Source organism: Nilaparvata lugens, chromosome 5 (genome assembly GCF_014356525.2).
Source record: "Nilaparvata lugens isolate BPH chromosome 5, ASM1435652v1, whole genome shotgun sequence".
In the NCBI taxonomy this organism is placed as follows: Eukaryota; Metazoa; Arthropoda; class Insecta; order Hemiptera; family Delphacidae; genus Nilaparvata; species Nilaparvata lugens.
In genome coordinates, this window is record NC_052508.1 from 43984557 (window position 1) to 44001541 (window position 16985).

At 35.7% G+C, this 16985-nt stretch overlaps 1 protein-coding gene across 1 annotated transcript; it reads right to left on the reverse strand.

The window, feature by feature from the left end:
• Positions 1 to 741: 741 nt before the first annotated feature.
• LOC120351378 (WD repeat-containing and planar cell polarity effector protein fritz-like) lies at positions 742 to 12325 on the reverse strand. Its single transcript, XM_039428403.1, has 4 exons — positions 12162 to 12325; positions 11985 to 12120; positions 2706 to 2841; positions 742 to 948 (listed from the first exon to the last, which is right to left on the reverse strand). Exons 2-4 carry the CDS (start codon positions 12065 to 12067, stop codon positions 757 to 759), a joined length of 411 nt encoding a protein of 136 aa, XP_039284337.1. The 5' UTR covers positions 12068 to 12120; positions 12162 to 12325; the 3' UTR covers positions 742 to 756.
• Between the last annotated feature and the right edge of the window lie 4660 nt (positions 12326 to 16985).

A 16985-nucleotide genomic window follows, 5' to 3' on the forward strand; every position in this document is an offset into this window, starting at 1 on the left:
AAGGTACTTGCGACTGGAGCCGTACGATTTGAGTCGCGGTAGTGTGAGTAGAGCCTTAATGATCATGAGACAGACTATCTAGTAATGGGAAGAATTTCAAGTTGATGCTCATAGCAAAATATTGCAATTAAATAGCTCTATTAAATACAAATGGGATGTACTTATTTAATAATAATTGATAAATTATTGCTAGTACAATAATTCAAATACCTAGGTGAATATGTTATCAATGCAATAAATATTGAATGACCTAGCTGGCGGTGGTCTAGTATCAGAGTTCTCATGGTCACACCTGATCAATTTCAGAATTTCTGATCTGATTTAACTACTGCTTTTAGGCAGGCGAAATGTGTATAAACTTTTATGATATCAATCAATCCATGAAATGATTGAAGACTACTACAGCATCCTCTAGTAAATGTTTTTTATCCTCTATTAACTACCTACCATTGGAGCTTTTAATGGAGCTCTAAACCAATTTCATTTTTATTTATCACATAAAAACAATTCAAATTAGAATTTCTGTTTGAAATTTGCACCCAAAAAACGTTTAGCTAAGATTTCTAAAACGTTGCTAAAACATTCTTACTATACTACTTTTATCTACTGTACAGCAGATAAATGTAATAAAACATTTGAGTTTATTCTATTGGTTCTCACCTAGTTTTCTTAGTGCTAATGAAGTAATAATAATGGAGCTGTAACAGTGATGTAGTGTTACAGATGAAATTATCTCATCAGAAAGCATCAATAAGATTAGTTCTTACCGTCAGCCACATATTCTGACTGAAGTTTGCCGACCATGTACTTGTCGAATGTAATTTCTCTTACATCGCCGCTGAGAGGGTTCAAAATTATGTTGGCAAGGAGACCAGTATTGAACATAAGTTGCAATGTTGAACAGTCGCGCCATTCCTTATACACAACTCTTAAAGTATCCAGATATTCCTGTTACCAAAAGAATATTGTATGAAATTTGATGTTTTAGAAACAAATAAGTGATTCAATTGTAAGGAAGAAAAAGAACTATGATAACAAAAGAGAACAGAATAACTAGAGCTTTAATTAATTGGTATCTTTCGGTTTTACATGATTGAATATGATAAATATTAATTTTTCTCTATTCCAAAAAGGTAAAATATAAATATAGCCTATATATATATAGAAATATATATATATATATATAGGTTAATAAAATAAAACCTATATATATAAACACATATATATATATCATATATTTTCATACATACATCATATATACATATACATACATCATATATACATATACATACATCATATATATATATATATAATATATATATATAAACACAATATTAAAATGAAGTTAATGAGGAAGCTACTCGCTTGCTGCTGAAGATACAATCTTTGTGGTTATGGAAAATATAAAAAGAAAACACAAAAAGGATAAAACCTACCTTTTGAAGATGGCTTCCCCCTTTGGCATTCACTGGTTGAAAACACAACATTAATTATTAATTTAAAAAAATCAAAATAACTGATCTAATGAAATGGGTTCAGATACCGTCTTATTCTATAATACAATTCTCTTATACTGCCCGAACTGCAACAGAAAAACTGTATTATAAAACAAGAGCAAAATCTATCCCTTTCACCAGAACAGCCGGACTTTTCCCTCAAAAGCTAAATTTTGGGTATTAATATAAACTCAGTCAATGCCAAACATGAAAGACATTTCAAGTACATATTTTCATCTGTCACACATGCAGCACATTTGTTATTAGAAACAGAGAGAAGCTAACGTTAATATTGACAACAAATAAAATAAACAATCTTTCTGTCGATGACAAAGATTTTTCAAAGACAAGATACTGTTCATTGAACTTTTAATTTAAAAGCTTTAAAATCCTGATCAATATGAGATAAATATATGATTCATTATGTCCCATATGACCAGGTGACACAATTTACCTAATTAACTTGATTAAATACCTCAATCATGATTAGAATAACATTAATTTAAAGAAAGTGATATAATAAAAATTATAGACTGATTAGAAAACCTGTAATCAGTATAGTGGAAACTCAAATTTAGAACTGAATCTTCAATCAAGACTATCACCCAATGAACTTATGCAATAAAGTATTTATAGTAAATCGAGCTTCTAGTAATCGATTAAGCAAATCAAGTCAAGATTTCTTTAGGTAAAATAAAGTGAATGGAACATGACCAAAAAGGCACCATGTTATCTATAATAATAGTGGTTTATTATACGCGAAAGAACTTGACAGATTTATTAACTGGTGTGTTTTAAAAGAATTACATCATTAAAAAGAATATTATGAGTGAATCAGATTGAAAAATGCAATTAATATTATGCAATATTAAAATTATGCACACATTAAAATAATTGGAGTAGGACCAACAAGTACAATCCAAAACTTACCCCCCCCCCTGATCGCAGATTGTGAACAAAGAATAATACTCATTATAAAGCAAGTCATACAACATTAGAAGATTTCAATAAGACAAGATAAGTGAGCACAGTATAATATTTTCAAATTCTATAAAGCAAAATTTTAATAGGCTCTCTACTCCTTAATTCCTCGAAACCCTCAGAAAAACACTCCAAAACAGCAATTTTTTTTAGTAAACGTTTCAACTTTCTTCTACTGTAACTATGCAATTGCAAAATAATTTATATCTTAAAACTTTGTATATTTACCTCAAATTCCTTTAATGAGTCTTTAAGACGTACTGGCCGTTTGTTTCCTGGACTCCAAAGAGCATTTCTGTTTTCTGTATAACTTTTTTTACCAGCAAACAGTATATTGTCGGTACTACTCTTTTTATCGTGATACCTGAAAACACACCAAAGTTTTTCTTCAATTGATAGACCTATAATAAAATACAATTTATTGTAATATGCTACCCTATATAATAAAAATATCCCATTTAAGCTTTTATTTAATAAAGTTTCTATTCTAATATATTCTATATAATAGATCATTGTAAGATCTCAAAGTCCATCCACAATCATTGTCCATGTGAAACATAAAAAATGAAGAGCATATTATCTCCGGTTATTATAAATGGCAGATTCAGGATTGAGTCAAGTGTGGGCTTAGAGGGACTGTGGTTTAACTCCTACAATTCTTACATTGATAATATTTATTATTCTATATCGTGTAAATTGTTTATCATAGGTAGATAGAAGACAGATGTAACAATAATAAGCCAAATAATTGTTCTTGAAATGCTTTTGTCTAATACTTAGGTACTCACTCATAGCATTCCCTAAAAATAATGCTGGCAAAAGCATACTTGAGTATTCCTTCTTGAGGTTAAGCAAATGTGCAGAAATAGAAAGAAGCTATAAATTATTATAGACGTTAAAACTATGGTGCAAACTACAAAATTAAAGGTATTTATAAAGAATCTAAATTAATTTCAGGAATAATGCTTCATGCAGATGAACTAGACACAAATAATTGATTATTGGCCTACTCATATTATATTTGGAAGCATATCAATGACCTGATATATTGTTGGGTACCTAGGACATACTTAATCAGTTGCTCTCAGTGAATGCAACGTTTTACTTAAACTCAAGGATCAGTTCAAAAAAAAATATATAAGCTAATAGAAGTATAGATTGACTTGATCTTCAGCAGTCACTGAAATATCATAAAATTCCTGAAAAACAAAACCTGCCCAAGTTAATAATTCCTTATTCCTTTTTCTTCATCAAAGACCAGTGAACTGGATAGATGGCATCATGAATTTACTTCTAAGATGACAGGTCAGGCTATGTTGTCATTGTGTGCATCGAAATATTCACTCATGGTGTAGAATGGGTTATTCTTCAGTCATGTCACTATTTTAAATTTGAAGTCACTTCCTTGCAGATTCCTCACATTGACAGGTAGGTCATTGAACAAGTGAAGGGCAAAAATGGGGGAAACAGTCTTTCTTCTTACTAGTTCTGCAGGGTGGAATATCCATTGCAAACCTCCTCCTTGTATTATAACCGTGAAGATCCGATCTAAGGACTTGACTGCTCTCGGTGTACTTGACATGCAGCAAACTGAAGAGTATGTACTGGTTGTAGATCATGAGGATGCCCAGTTGCATAAAGATGGGTCGACAGTGCTCACAATACCCCACTGATGTGATTACTCAAAGTGCCTTCTTCTGGAGCATCAGCACACTCTTGCAGCCCGCTGCATGTCCCCACAGTAAAAGTCCATAAAGAAGATGGGAATGGAAGAGAGCATGATAGACCATGATCAAGTCCTTCCAGCTGAGAAGGGTCCTCAGTCTGCACAAAAGATAGACCACCTGTTCCAGCCTGGAACAAACTCCCTTGATGTGACCCGCCCATGATAACCTCAAGTCAATGATGAAACCCAGGAGCTTCACATTAGCCTGGTGGGCAGAGTCAGCAAGGCAACGGAGTCCACAGACCAGTTGTTGGGTCTTTCCCTCATTTAAGCAGAATCTATTTTCAGCAAACCACTGTTTGGAACTACTAAAAACTCTCTGTGTGTGTAATTCTGCCTCTTCTACCGTCTGCCCCCTTAAGTAGATTGTGGTGTCATCTGCGAACATAAGGACAGGTCCAATGAGTCCAAGGTCATTGATTGCGACCAGGAAGAGTAGAGGGCCCATCACTGATCCCTGTGGCACGCCATGATCCAACCTTATGGGCTGGGAGAAAGCACCACCAATGGACACAATTTGTTTCCTTCCAGCTAAGTAGGAGATGAGTGTCACCAAGACATTACCACACAGTCCAAAACTCTCAAGCTTCTTCAGAAGGATCCCATGAGGTACACAATCAAAAGCCTTGCTTAGATCTGCTAGGACCAGATGCACATAATCCCTCCTCTCAAAGGCCTCAACAATGCAGTCAATCATTCCTGAGACAGCCATAACCGTTGACCTTCCATGTCTAAAGCCATGCAGAGCATCTGAGAACAGGTGGTTTCTTCAAAGTGGGACACCAGTTGCTCCTTCATTAGGGTCTCAAACACCTTACCCATTACAGGAATGATTGATATAGGTCGATAGTTCTTCATAGACTCAGGGTCTCCCTTCTTGTAGACTGGTATTATGCGTGACAACTTCAGTGCATCAGGGAAACAGCCATGACTCAAATAAACGTCAAGCACATGAGACAAGGGCACAGCAATCTCGTCTGCAACAAACCTCATCACACCAACTGTGACTCCATATATGTCAGGGCTAGGAGAGTTTTTGAAGCTGTTTATAGCTTGAACAACATCTGAGGGCCTAATTTTCTTCCACCTTTCAAGTCGTGGATTGTTGCTGCTGCAGCGCAGAGCATTATAAGGCACATCATCCAATGAAGGCTCTCCAATGAAAAAGCCATTAAACTCATTTGGTGTTGCTTTACATTTGTGCCTTGAGCAGACTTTGGATAAATGATTCACAAGGTTCCAGGTAGCTTTACAGGGATTAGCTGCAGATTCAATTCTGATCATGTTGGCTGTTTTTCTTGCAGCATCAATCTCAGCTCGATATATTTTCTTAGCTCTCAAGCACTGACTGCATAGATGGAGTCTATCCTCTTCATCATTGCTGAGCCGAACCCTAGCATGCAATACTACAATCAAATTTCTGATCTGAGACAGTCTCGGCGTGTACCATGATTTATCATCACGAGTCCTGTCAGACCGCCTATGTTTCCTTGTGGGTCCTCAGGAATTTCTGATTTTTGTAGGAAAATGACCATCCATGAAAGTGTCGAAGAAAGTGCAAAATGTAGTTTCAGGCTGATAGCAAGTAAGAAAACTGCTCCAGTCAACACCTACAAGTGCAGCCTTGAAGAGAGGCAGTTGATCTTCCCTGATGGATCAATATGAGGTAAGTCCAAAGTCAGGCGGACTAGTTGCAGAATCACTCAACATTTCCAGGTGCAGGTCCATCACCACTGCATCATGATCAGCAATAACGGGATCAATTATGGTAACTTTATACTCCCAAGTATTCAGGGATGTAGCAATTGTATCCAAACAGAAGCTGCCACGTGTAGGTTCACGGTTAGAAATGAAAAGACCATGACTTTGTAGAAGAAATTTCAAGGCAGAGTAGTTATTACCCTCCACTTCCAGATGTATGTTCATGTCTCCTCCCAGTATGAGATTTTTACCCAGCTTAGACAGAAACTGTAAACATCCATCCATCATCTCCAAGAAGTACTTGAGGTTTCCACACGGTGCATGGTAAACAGAAACTACAATGGTGGACAAGGCACTGATCTCCACACAGGCAAGTTCAATTTCAAATTCAGCACAATACTCTTCTTCTTCTATTAGTGCATCTCCTATCAGAGGTTCGCTATCAGCACAGCAATCCAGATCTTATTCACTGCCGCTCGAAACAAGTCTTTGCTGCTGCAGTCAAACCAATCCCTCAAATTTTTAAGCCAGGAAACACGTCACCTTCCAACACTCCTTTTTCTGCTGATTTTTCCTTGAACTATATTCTGCAGGGTTATATATTTGTGGCTTCTCACTAGATGTCCAAGATACAGGAGTTTTCTCTTTTCTATGGTGTAAACAATTTCACATTGTTTCTTCATTTTCCCTAGGACTTCCATGTTGGTGACTCTATCCATCCACAGTATCCGCCACATCCTGCGGTAGCACCACATCTCAAAGGCTTCCAACTTATCCATATGACTCTTTTTGAGGGTCCATGATTCCATCCCATACAAGAGGGTGGAAAACATGTAACAGTGTAACATCCTCATTTTCAATTCTATATTTATGTCCTGGCTCGTGAACAATTTTTTCATTTTCACAAATGTCGATCTGGCCATCTCAATCCTTTTTCTTATCTCTCCTGTCGAATCCCCACTTTCCTCTACCCACGTCCCCAGATATCTATACTTATGGACCCTCTCTATGACTGTACCGTCCACCATTAGGTTTGTCTGAATTTGTCTATTTAAGGCTTTCCTGACCACCATTAATTTTGTTTTCTTCAGATTCAATTTCAAACCAAATTCACCACACCTGTCATGCAATTTTTGGATCAATCTTTGCATATCCTCCATATTGCTTGTCAACAAGACAGTGTCATCAGCATACCTTATATTATTTATGGCTTCTCCATTTATTATTATGCCCGCCAACTCCTCCTCCAAGACTTCATTGAAGATAGCTTAGCTGTAGACATTAAAAAGGAGTGGAGACAAAATACAGCCCTGTCTTACCCCTCGGTGGATCTCAATTTCCTTGGTCAATTGATTCTCTATTCTTGCAGCCGCCTTCTGACCCCAATAAAGATTGCTGATTATTTTTATATCACCCTCATCAATGCCCTTGTTGTCAAGCAACCTGTACATCACTCCATGCCTTACCTTGTCAAATGCCTTTTCAAAATCTATGAAACAGGCATAAACGTCTTGATTCATGTCTAGGCATCTCTGGAAAAGCACATTAACCCCAAAGAGAGCCTATCTTGTTCCAAGCCCTTCTCGAAACCCAAATTGGGTATTGCTTATCCCTTCCTCAAGTTTTCTATATATCCTTTTGTGTATAATTTTTAGAAACAACTTTAGGGTATGGCTCATAAGCGCAATAGATCTATAATCAGTGCACTCCCTTGGGTTAGGTTTCTTAGTAATGAGTACAAAAGTGGAGATCAACCATTGTGAGGGGATTTCTCCCTTCTCATAAATATAATTAAAGAGGTTCACAAGAATATCAATTACATCTTCATCAAAGAGCTTGATGATCTCTATGGGGATCTGATCTGGACCTGCAACTTTATCTGCTTTCATCACTTTTAGAGCATATTCCACTTCCGATCTCAATATCTTCAAATGTACTTCCCCTCTCTCTACAACTGGTCTTACCGGTCTTTCGTCTTGGAAGAGCTCTGAGAGATATGCTTTCCATCTCTTTAGTTTTTCCTTCACATCAGTTATAATACTCCTGTCCTTATTCTTTATTATATTTGTACTCGCTCTGCTTTTGCGACATCCAGCCAGCTCTTTAACCTTCTTATGCACATGGAAGCTGTCAAAATTCTTCTCCAATACTTCTATTTCTTCACATTGCAATGTCAGATACTCTTCCTTAGCCTCTCTTATCCTCTTTTGAATTCTCTTCTGTAGCTCTCTATATTCTTTCTCCTTTCCCTTGCTCTTCCTTCTTTTCTTCCATAAGATCCAGAATTTCAGATGTCATCCATGCTTTCTTCTTCTTTTGGGGTTCCTTATCTACCAGGTGACTCATTGCTACTTCTCTTAAGGTCACTTGTACCTTATCCCACTTTCCTTCTACATTGTCTACCTGTGATACATTAAACTCTCTCATGGCTTTGTTCACCTCACACTTCACAGTTTCACGGATTTTTGGGTTTTTGAGAAGTCTTGCGGCTATGTAATTTCTTGGTCGTTTTGTAATCTTTTTCATTTTAATATGCAACTTGGCTACTACAGGGTTGTGATCTGAATTGATATCAGCCCCAGGATAGGTTTTTGTTGATGTGACTGCATTCCTATATCTATTATTGATGAGGATATAGTCAATTTGATTTCTGACAATATTTTTTGGATTATCAGCAGGAGATTCCCAGGTGTACAATCTATGATATGGAAGCTTGAAGTAGGTGTTTGCTACCATTAGATCTTTATCCTGACAAAATTGTATTAAGCGTTCACCTCTCTCATTTCTCTCACCCAGTCCATACCCCCTGTATGTGCTTCTACCTTATCTTTTCCTACTTTAGCATTAAAATCCCCCATTACTATAGTTACATCACTTTTCTTAGTGCTTGCAATTATTGTTTCCAGTTTCGCATAGAACTCCTCGACTTCTACTTCCTCCGAGTCTGCAGTTGGTGCATATATTTGTATGATGTTCAGGTGTCCTGTGCATGTTTTTATTTGTAACATCATGACTCTTTCTGAATATGGTGTAAAACTCTGAACTGATGCATTGGTAGCCATATCTATAATTACTCTCACTCCATACCGATGATTTGGGTCATCTATTCCTGAGTAATAGAAAACTCCATTATTCATTCTACACTTACCACTGCCTGGCCATCTGACATCGCTTATTCCCAGAATGTTTATGCTGAGTTTTGACATTTCCTTCACCACATTTTCCAACTTTCCCGATGCAAAGAGGCTTCTTGCATTCCACGTTCTGATCTTCACACTCTTCAGCCTTGCTTTCATGTTCTGGTTCGCCACTGCTCCCCCCGGAAATCCGATTGGGGAGCTTTTACCTCCGGAGCACAATACTGCATAACGTCAATTGGTTTGCAATCCAAGTTCTCTCTAACATAAATAGCAGCACCACCATTTTTATGATTTGTCCGAGCATAAACGGCAGCCAAGTTCAAGGAAGAAACAGAAAAGTAGTATTCAGTCTCAGAAGTCTCAGAATTCACCAGATGATGCTCACTGATACACAATACATCAGGACACACATTGTCAACAAATGAAGAAACCAAATTAAATTTGGTTCTTTGACACTGAACATTTACATTTATACAAACTTTACTATTTTATTTACAATCTGCACGGAATTCATGCATAGTCCATTTTTTACTGTACATGGTTTAGTTAACTGACAGTCTTTTTGAAATCTCTCCTGAATAAAAAACGCTTTAAGACTAGGTTTTTAGGCCAAACAGAACTAGTCACAATATCTGCTCTTTTGTCAAAGTCAATTCCGAATTTAAAACTTGCATTTACACCCTTGATAGCCAATTTTTCAACTATTGGATCAGATCCCGGAAATGATTTTATAATGAACTCTCTAACTTCGTCAACAGTTACTTCAATCTTTACTCTACCCACATAAATTAAATAAGATTAAAGTAGGCTACTCAATGTTGAGTTGATGGTTAAACATTGTTTAAAGTTTATACTTAAAGTAGCCTACATACTCGAGTGCAAGTCACTATAGTGTGGTCCACCTTATAATGGCAGGGGGCACTTTAGTATATGGGCCGCGGAATCTAGCATTGAGACCTACATAGATCGATAGAGGAGGTCAAGACGAGATCAACCATGTATAACATTGTTGTCGATTTCCATGTGGAAAACATGGTGGTAAGTTCAACATTTTTATATCAATTTTCATAATTTTTTTTATGGCTACAATAGGGTTTAAAATAATGCAGTCTTATGTAAAAATTTACGAGGAATCCAATGAAACCGGTTTCAGGTTCGTAACTCCTGTAGTTTTTGAGATATTGCAAAAAATGTGCAAAGTTTTTGCTTTGAAAGAGGTTAACTTGTTTTCATGGTGATTAATAGGTATTCTAAACTATTGGATTTAGTAAAATTATGAATTCTGAAGAAAAAATGTTCAGTCACTTGATAGCCTAAACTCAGAATTGTTCGAGATATTTGGAAAAATAAAAAAAGATTGCACATTCAATACTTTTATATTCATATTTACGGTAATCATTTTTTTACTAATTTTAGTGACTATTGAATTGGCTAAATCTCATTAAGATTTTTGCAGGGAATCCATTGAAATAGATTTGAGGTTGGAAACTTTTATAAATATTATCAAGATATTTGGAAAAAAGGAATGAAAATGTACTATTTCAGCTTTAGAAGAGTTCAATATGATGCATAGGCATAGTGCAGACCGATATCAAAGATCACGTTCTATTCAGCATCCAATGCAAATCAGAAGCTTTAAAAGATTGTAAAAATAATTAAATTAAACCAAGATTTCCTAAACTGAGCTTTTTTCTAATCTAAGCCTAAGCTTTTCCCAACCTAAGCTTTTCCTAACCTAAGCTTGTCCTGATTCAAGCTTCTCCCAATCTAAGCTTTCACAACCTGAGCTTTTCCTAATCTAAGCTTTTTTCCTAACGTGAGCTTTTCCTGATCCAAGCTTCTCCCAATCTAAGCTTTACCTAACCTGAGCCGCCCCTAACCTAAGCTTTTCCTAACATAAGCTTGTCCTGATTCAAGCTTCTATCAATTTAAGCTTTCACTAACCTAAGCTTTTCCTAATCTAAGCTTTTTCCTAACCTGAGCTTTTCCTGATCCAAGCTTCTCCTAATCTAAGCTTTCACTAACCTAAGCTTTTTCCTAATCTGAGCTTTTCCCTAATTTGAGCTTTTCCCCTAATCTAAGCTTTTCCTAACCTGAGATTCTTCCTAATCTAAGCTTTTCCTAGCCTGAGCTTTTCCTGACACTAGTTTCTTCTAACCTAAGCCTTACCCAATCTAAGCTATTCCTAACCTAAGCTTTTCCCAATCCAAGCTTTTCATAACCTACGCTTTTCCTGATCCAAGCTTCTCCTAACCTAAGCTTTCCTTAATCTAGGATTCTAGGATATCTAGGAATCTAGGATATCTCAAACAATTTTGAGTTTAGGCTATCAAGTGACAAAACATTTTTTCTTTAGAATAAATTATTCTACTAAATCCAATGTTTTAAATACCTATCAATCTTCATGAAAACAGGTTAACCTCTTTTGAAGCCAAAATTTGCACTTTTTTGCTCTTATATCTGCAATATCTCAAAAACTACGGAAGTTATAAACCTGAAAACGTTTTCAGTGGATCTCTCGTCAAATTTTACATGATATTGCACCATTTTAAAACCTATTGTAGCCATAAAAAAATTATAAAAAATAAAAATTGATATAGTAATGTTGTACTTTCCACCATGTTTTTTCACCCAATCCTTGGAAATCGACAACAATGTTATACATGGTTAATCTAGTCTTGACATCCTCTATCAATCTACCTATAAAAAAATATGTAGGTCCCAATGCTAGATTCCGCGGCCCATATACTAAAGTGCAGCCAACCAAAGTTGATCAAATACTGGCATTATAACGTGGACCTCACTATAGTTATGATCTAATTTTCAAACTCATTAAAAAAGAAAAAATCTACAATTTATTGAAGTTGGCTTACATTCGGCAGTTGATTATGACAAAACTAAATTTTACCCAAGGTCACAAGAAAGTTTTGCTTAACTTACCTAAAAGCACCAAAATCTGTGTCTCTAATACAGTTACTATCTTTGAGAGTCCAAAAATGAATTTCGCCTAATAAAGTTAGCATTTTGAACCAACTTGTCACCTAACCTGTAAGTGTTCTAGTTAAGCATTTTAAAATAAATCATGTTCCAATACATTGTATTAGAACACACTTTCTAGATTTAAAGCATGAAAACTATATAGATAGTTCAAGATTATTTATAAATGGAAAAGAAAAATTTTGAAATAAAATAAAGAATAATTTATTATATCACTAAAAAGTGGACGTCACTTGGATTAGATTGAACAAGTTATCATGTTGACAAAACGCTCATTGATTGCGTTCATGGGAGGTTGCGGTGCATGTGCATGAGCATGTACACAGAGAAGAAATTCCTTCTACTTTGTGGCATGTACGACCTCAACCAAGGAAAGTGGAATGCGTTTGGTATAGTGAGGTCCACGTTATAATGGCAATGGATAAAGATAGAAGAGCAGCGTTGCCTGTTCTCTGCTGTGAATTCTGACTCAGTTGGGTCGTAAATCCAACCGGAAAATTGAGTGGACTGTATTGTGTTTGAAATTGTGTTTGTTGACTCGGAATGATGTGCACCATCACAACACTAGGTAGGCATCGAGAGCTGCTTGACATCCCGAGGGTACGTCTTCAGAGGTCGCAGGTGTGTTATGGGAGTGCAGCATTACGCTACTTCAATAGACTGCCTGCAGGAGTGAAGCAGTTGGATTTGCGTGATTTTGAGAGAGTGGTGACCGGATTTATGAGAGTCAGAGCCTACTATGAAGTGCGTGAATACATGAGTGATGATCTGACTCAAATTTTAACTACTTAGTCACTTTCTGCCATCTTGATCTTGACTTGAGTATGAAAGTGTTGTTTTTATTGTGTAATGACGCCATCGATCCCACAGATGTGGGTAATGGATGAAGAAGGAGGTATATAAGGTATAAATAGAGAATGTTACACTATGTTACTAATGTTACACACAATGTTACACTATGAAAATTACACCTCTGGTGAATAATGTAATGTAAGTTTGTAAAAGAAAGATAAAAGATTGAAATTGAAAGTGTATTGTTTATTGATGTAAACCTTGACCAGTTGACCTCTTCAATATGATGTAAGGAACAGTGGCGGCTCGTCCTATGTGTTCAATGGTTCATTGAACCCCCTGAATTGAATCAACTTCCTATACAATGATGAATTTGCAACTCAAATAATTATATTTTTATTTTATTCTCATTAAATTACATCACAACATTTTTCATCTACGTAAACTTAACGTTGATGTTTTGCTGCCGGTGCCTGAGATCCCAGAGTGGCTTGCTTGATACAGCACCGAATGGGATGACGAGACGCGTGGAGGTGGAAAGCAGTGTTCATTCCCCGATGTGAACCCAAAAACAGGGCTGGGTGAGGTAGTGGAACGGAGGAGGGGAATCGGTTTGCTAGCACGGATTTGCTTCACAATCCTGTCTGAAGGTCTGAACCAATTTTGCACGAGTTCATCCGAGAGTAGCCGAACCTAGCCGAGGCAAGTGAAGCATTCGGTAAACCTCGGAATGAATCGTGAATATTCGTGATACGGATTCAGTAGCAGTGCCATCTTGAACATAACCAATTTAATTCAAATTTGGACAAACCACTCTCTGTCTCAGACAGCACCGTATCGCGCTTGCGTTAGCAACGGGTTTTTCCCGTTCCGTTCAGTCAGTTCTTTGAATGTAACGTTCTTTGTGATGATGGTTACCGAGCACTGTAACTGGAGCCAATCGTCATTCTATTTGATGAAGATATTATTATCCAATGATGAAAAACCTCTAATCCCTTCCAGCTTACTGCAATTTCAAAGCAAAATCCTAACCTATCTTTCCACCTTTAAAATATCAAAAAGCATAATTCTACCTGGACCCTAGCCCTTTCTAGCATATTGCAATTTTAAAGCAAAAACCTAACCTAACCTTATAGAACATTAGTCTATCAAAAATAATTCCAAAAAAACCTAACCACTATACCCTTACCCATTCACATTTAATAATTTAGATTTCAAAGCAAAATCCTAACCCTCTAACCTATCCTTTCACATTTGAAAAATCAAAAAACATAACTCTAACTGCACCCTAGCCCCTTCTAGCATATTGCAATTTCAAAGCAAAAACCTAACCTATCCTAGTAACACATTATAAAATATAACCTAAATAAAACCTAACCTCTAACCCTTTCACATTTAATACTTTAGATTTATTCATCGTCTTTAGAACAAAACATAAACATGTGGTTCATTTCATGAACATGTTCACAGACATGATGTGGTACATTCCATGAACATGTTCACAAACATGTGGTTCAAAGCAAAATCCTAACCCCTAACCTATCTTTTTACCTTTTAAACATCAAAAATCATAACTCTACCTAGACCCTTTCTAGCATACTGCAATTTTAAAGCAAAAACCTAACCTATCCTAATAAAACATCATTGAATATAACCTTAATAAAACCTAACCCCTAACTCTTTCACATTTGTTGAACGATAGACAAGGATAGCAACACCATTGCAAATCGTACACTACCATTATAACGTGGACCTCACTATAGATACTCAAAAAATACTTTTGAATAACTATGTTATAACTGTGACTGTTGCTAGCCGTTACTCTGTTTCTGAGACAAAGAGAAGCTGCTTTTAAATGGGGATGAATGGCAATTTAGTTTCTTTATCTCTTTTCTAATTTGAACCATATAGATTAATTTTGAGGTCTCACAGCATTTTACAAGTCTTCTTTAGTTTTAGCATTTTGCACTTTCTCTGATATCGTATCAATCTTATTCCAGTCGCGTATTAATGGGGAGGATATTATTTTATAATATTATACTCTTCCGACAGTTGCATAACTTGGCAAACAGATAATGTATTCAAGAGTTTCAAGTCTCGTTTAATCTGGTAGATTTCATAAGGACGGCAAAAAATCAAACGTCCAAAAATCTATGTGTGTAACTGGCTTAACTATCACTGGCTTCACGAAGCTCAAGAAAATAGTTTTCTTATTATAATATGAAATTATCAGATTGTAGGTATGGAGGCTTGATATTAGAATACCGGTACAGAAAGTTTTTCAGTAGTAGAATCGCTTATTTCTCAGGAATACTTACTTACTTCTACCAGAATCGGTGTTTATTATTCGATCAGATCAGAGCATGATCACAACAATAACATTTCTTTCTTAATTATAATTTTATTTCGTGGCTTGAAGTTGAGTGCAACTAGTTTTTAGTTACACCATATCGAGACAAAGGTGTAAGTTGGTGTATACATCGATGCGCAGTAAGAAAGGAATATTCTTGCCAAATCTCATAGAATTCTATCAACGCGTTTGTTTGGCCGTAAATGCATTACATACAGACAGACGAAAGAAAATCCGAGCTATAACATAGAGCTCACTGCGTTCGGTCAATTTCGTTATTCAAAAATTGCATTCAATCTCTATTCTCATTAATTAATTCTTCATATCTTTTAAAATTCGTTCAATAATAAGAAATATTGCCATTCAATCTAAATTAGGTAGTGTATAAGCCAGCAGTGTATTATATTGTAACGTAAAATAGGCCTGCATGAATAAAGAACTCTAATCCAATCTAATCTAATCCGTAATCCCTACGCTGTATGTTCTCTTTTCAACTGCAAATATGTCTTCATCACCCATAGGGCGATGTAAGTGTGACGTAAGCCGTTGCTACGATGCCATCTTAGTCTCTAAACAAACTGTTGCTAAGGAGAGAGAGCATGTTATTCAAATGGGACTAAAACATCACCTTACATTTACGAGTATATCAATGAAATAATAGATTTCTAAGAGTTGAGAATATTTTTTTCAAGTTCTACACACTCAAATAATCAATTTCCAGTATTTATTCGGATCGAATAAATTTTTTTGGGACAGCCAAAGCAGAAAGTCTCAGGAAGTAGTGCATATTAGGCCTACTATGTATGTAGGCTGCTATGGTAAGCCTTGTTGAAGAGAAAGTTGAAGTGCCACATGAATTCTTACATGAAATTTTTAATTATTATTTTTTTTTCAATATAAGTTTACTTTCACAGCATATGCTGGAAGTTTTAGTCTGCTGTTTCACATTAGAAATGTTTACTTGAAAATACGGTATATACAGTCTGATTTCGATGACAAATGAAAATGGTTTGAAGCAAACAAACATTTTCATTGTTCCTGACTGTGAACATTACAGTGAAAAGGCAGGCTACATACAATTTTTTTTAGATTTCCTGAAAATCCCAAGGTCTAGCTCGCCTCTATAAGTTCTGTACTACATTTTATGTTATTGTTGATAAAAATCAAATTTATCTAGAATAACTACATTAGTGGAATTATTAATACAATAATTCAAATACAATTATGTTTACAGTGAATGTAGCACATAAAATACATAATTATTTGCTTTACTTTACATGTTCACTTACCCCTTTTAAATTCTTGTAAACATCATCACCGTTTAGTTAGAATGTAGGAAGTATACAACATGATTAGTGGTCACAGCATCTCCATCTTTTTACTGTGTTGAGTTCATTCAATATCTTACTATTTCACATAAATTGAAAACAATTATATACTTCAGAAAACCTCAACACCAAACTTATAAGTAAGTACCTGAGCTAAACCAAAACACTTAACCTATATATTTAAGCTTTAGTCTACTCTAACAGTTACACTAAACAATAGGAAAACAGAATATATTCATATGAATTTTCAAATTACAACTTTATAACGATCTAATGAAATTCTAGGTAATAATTCAAAGTGCACTTCAACTTTCTCTACAGGTAGGTTTTCCATAGCAGACTACAGACATGGTACTATAAGCTCTACTTCGTGAGACTTTCTGCTTTGGCTGTCCCAAAAAAATTATTTGATCTGAATAAATACTGAGAGTTGATGATTTGAGTGTGTAGAACTTGAAAAAAATATTCTCAACT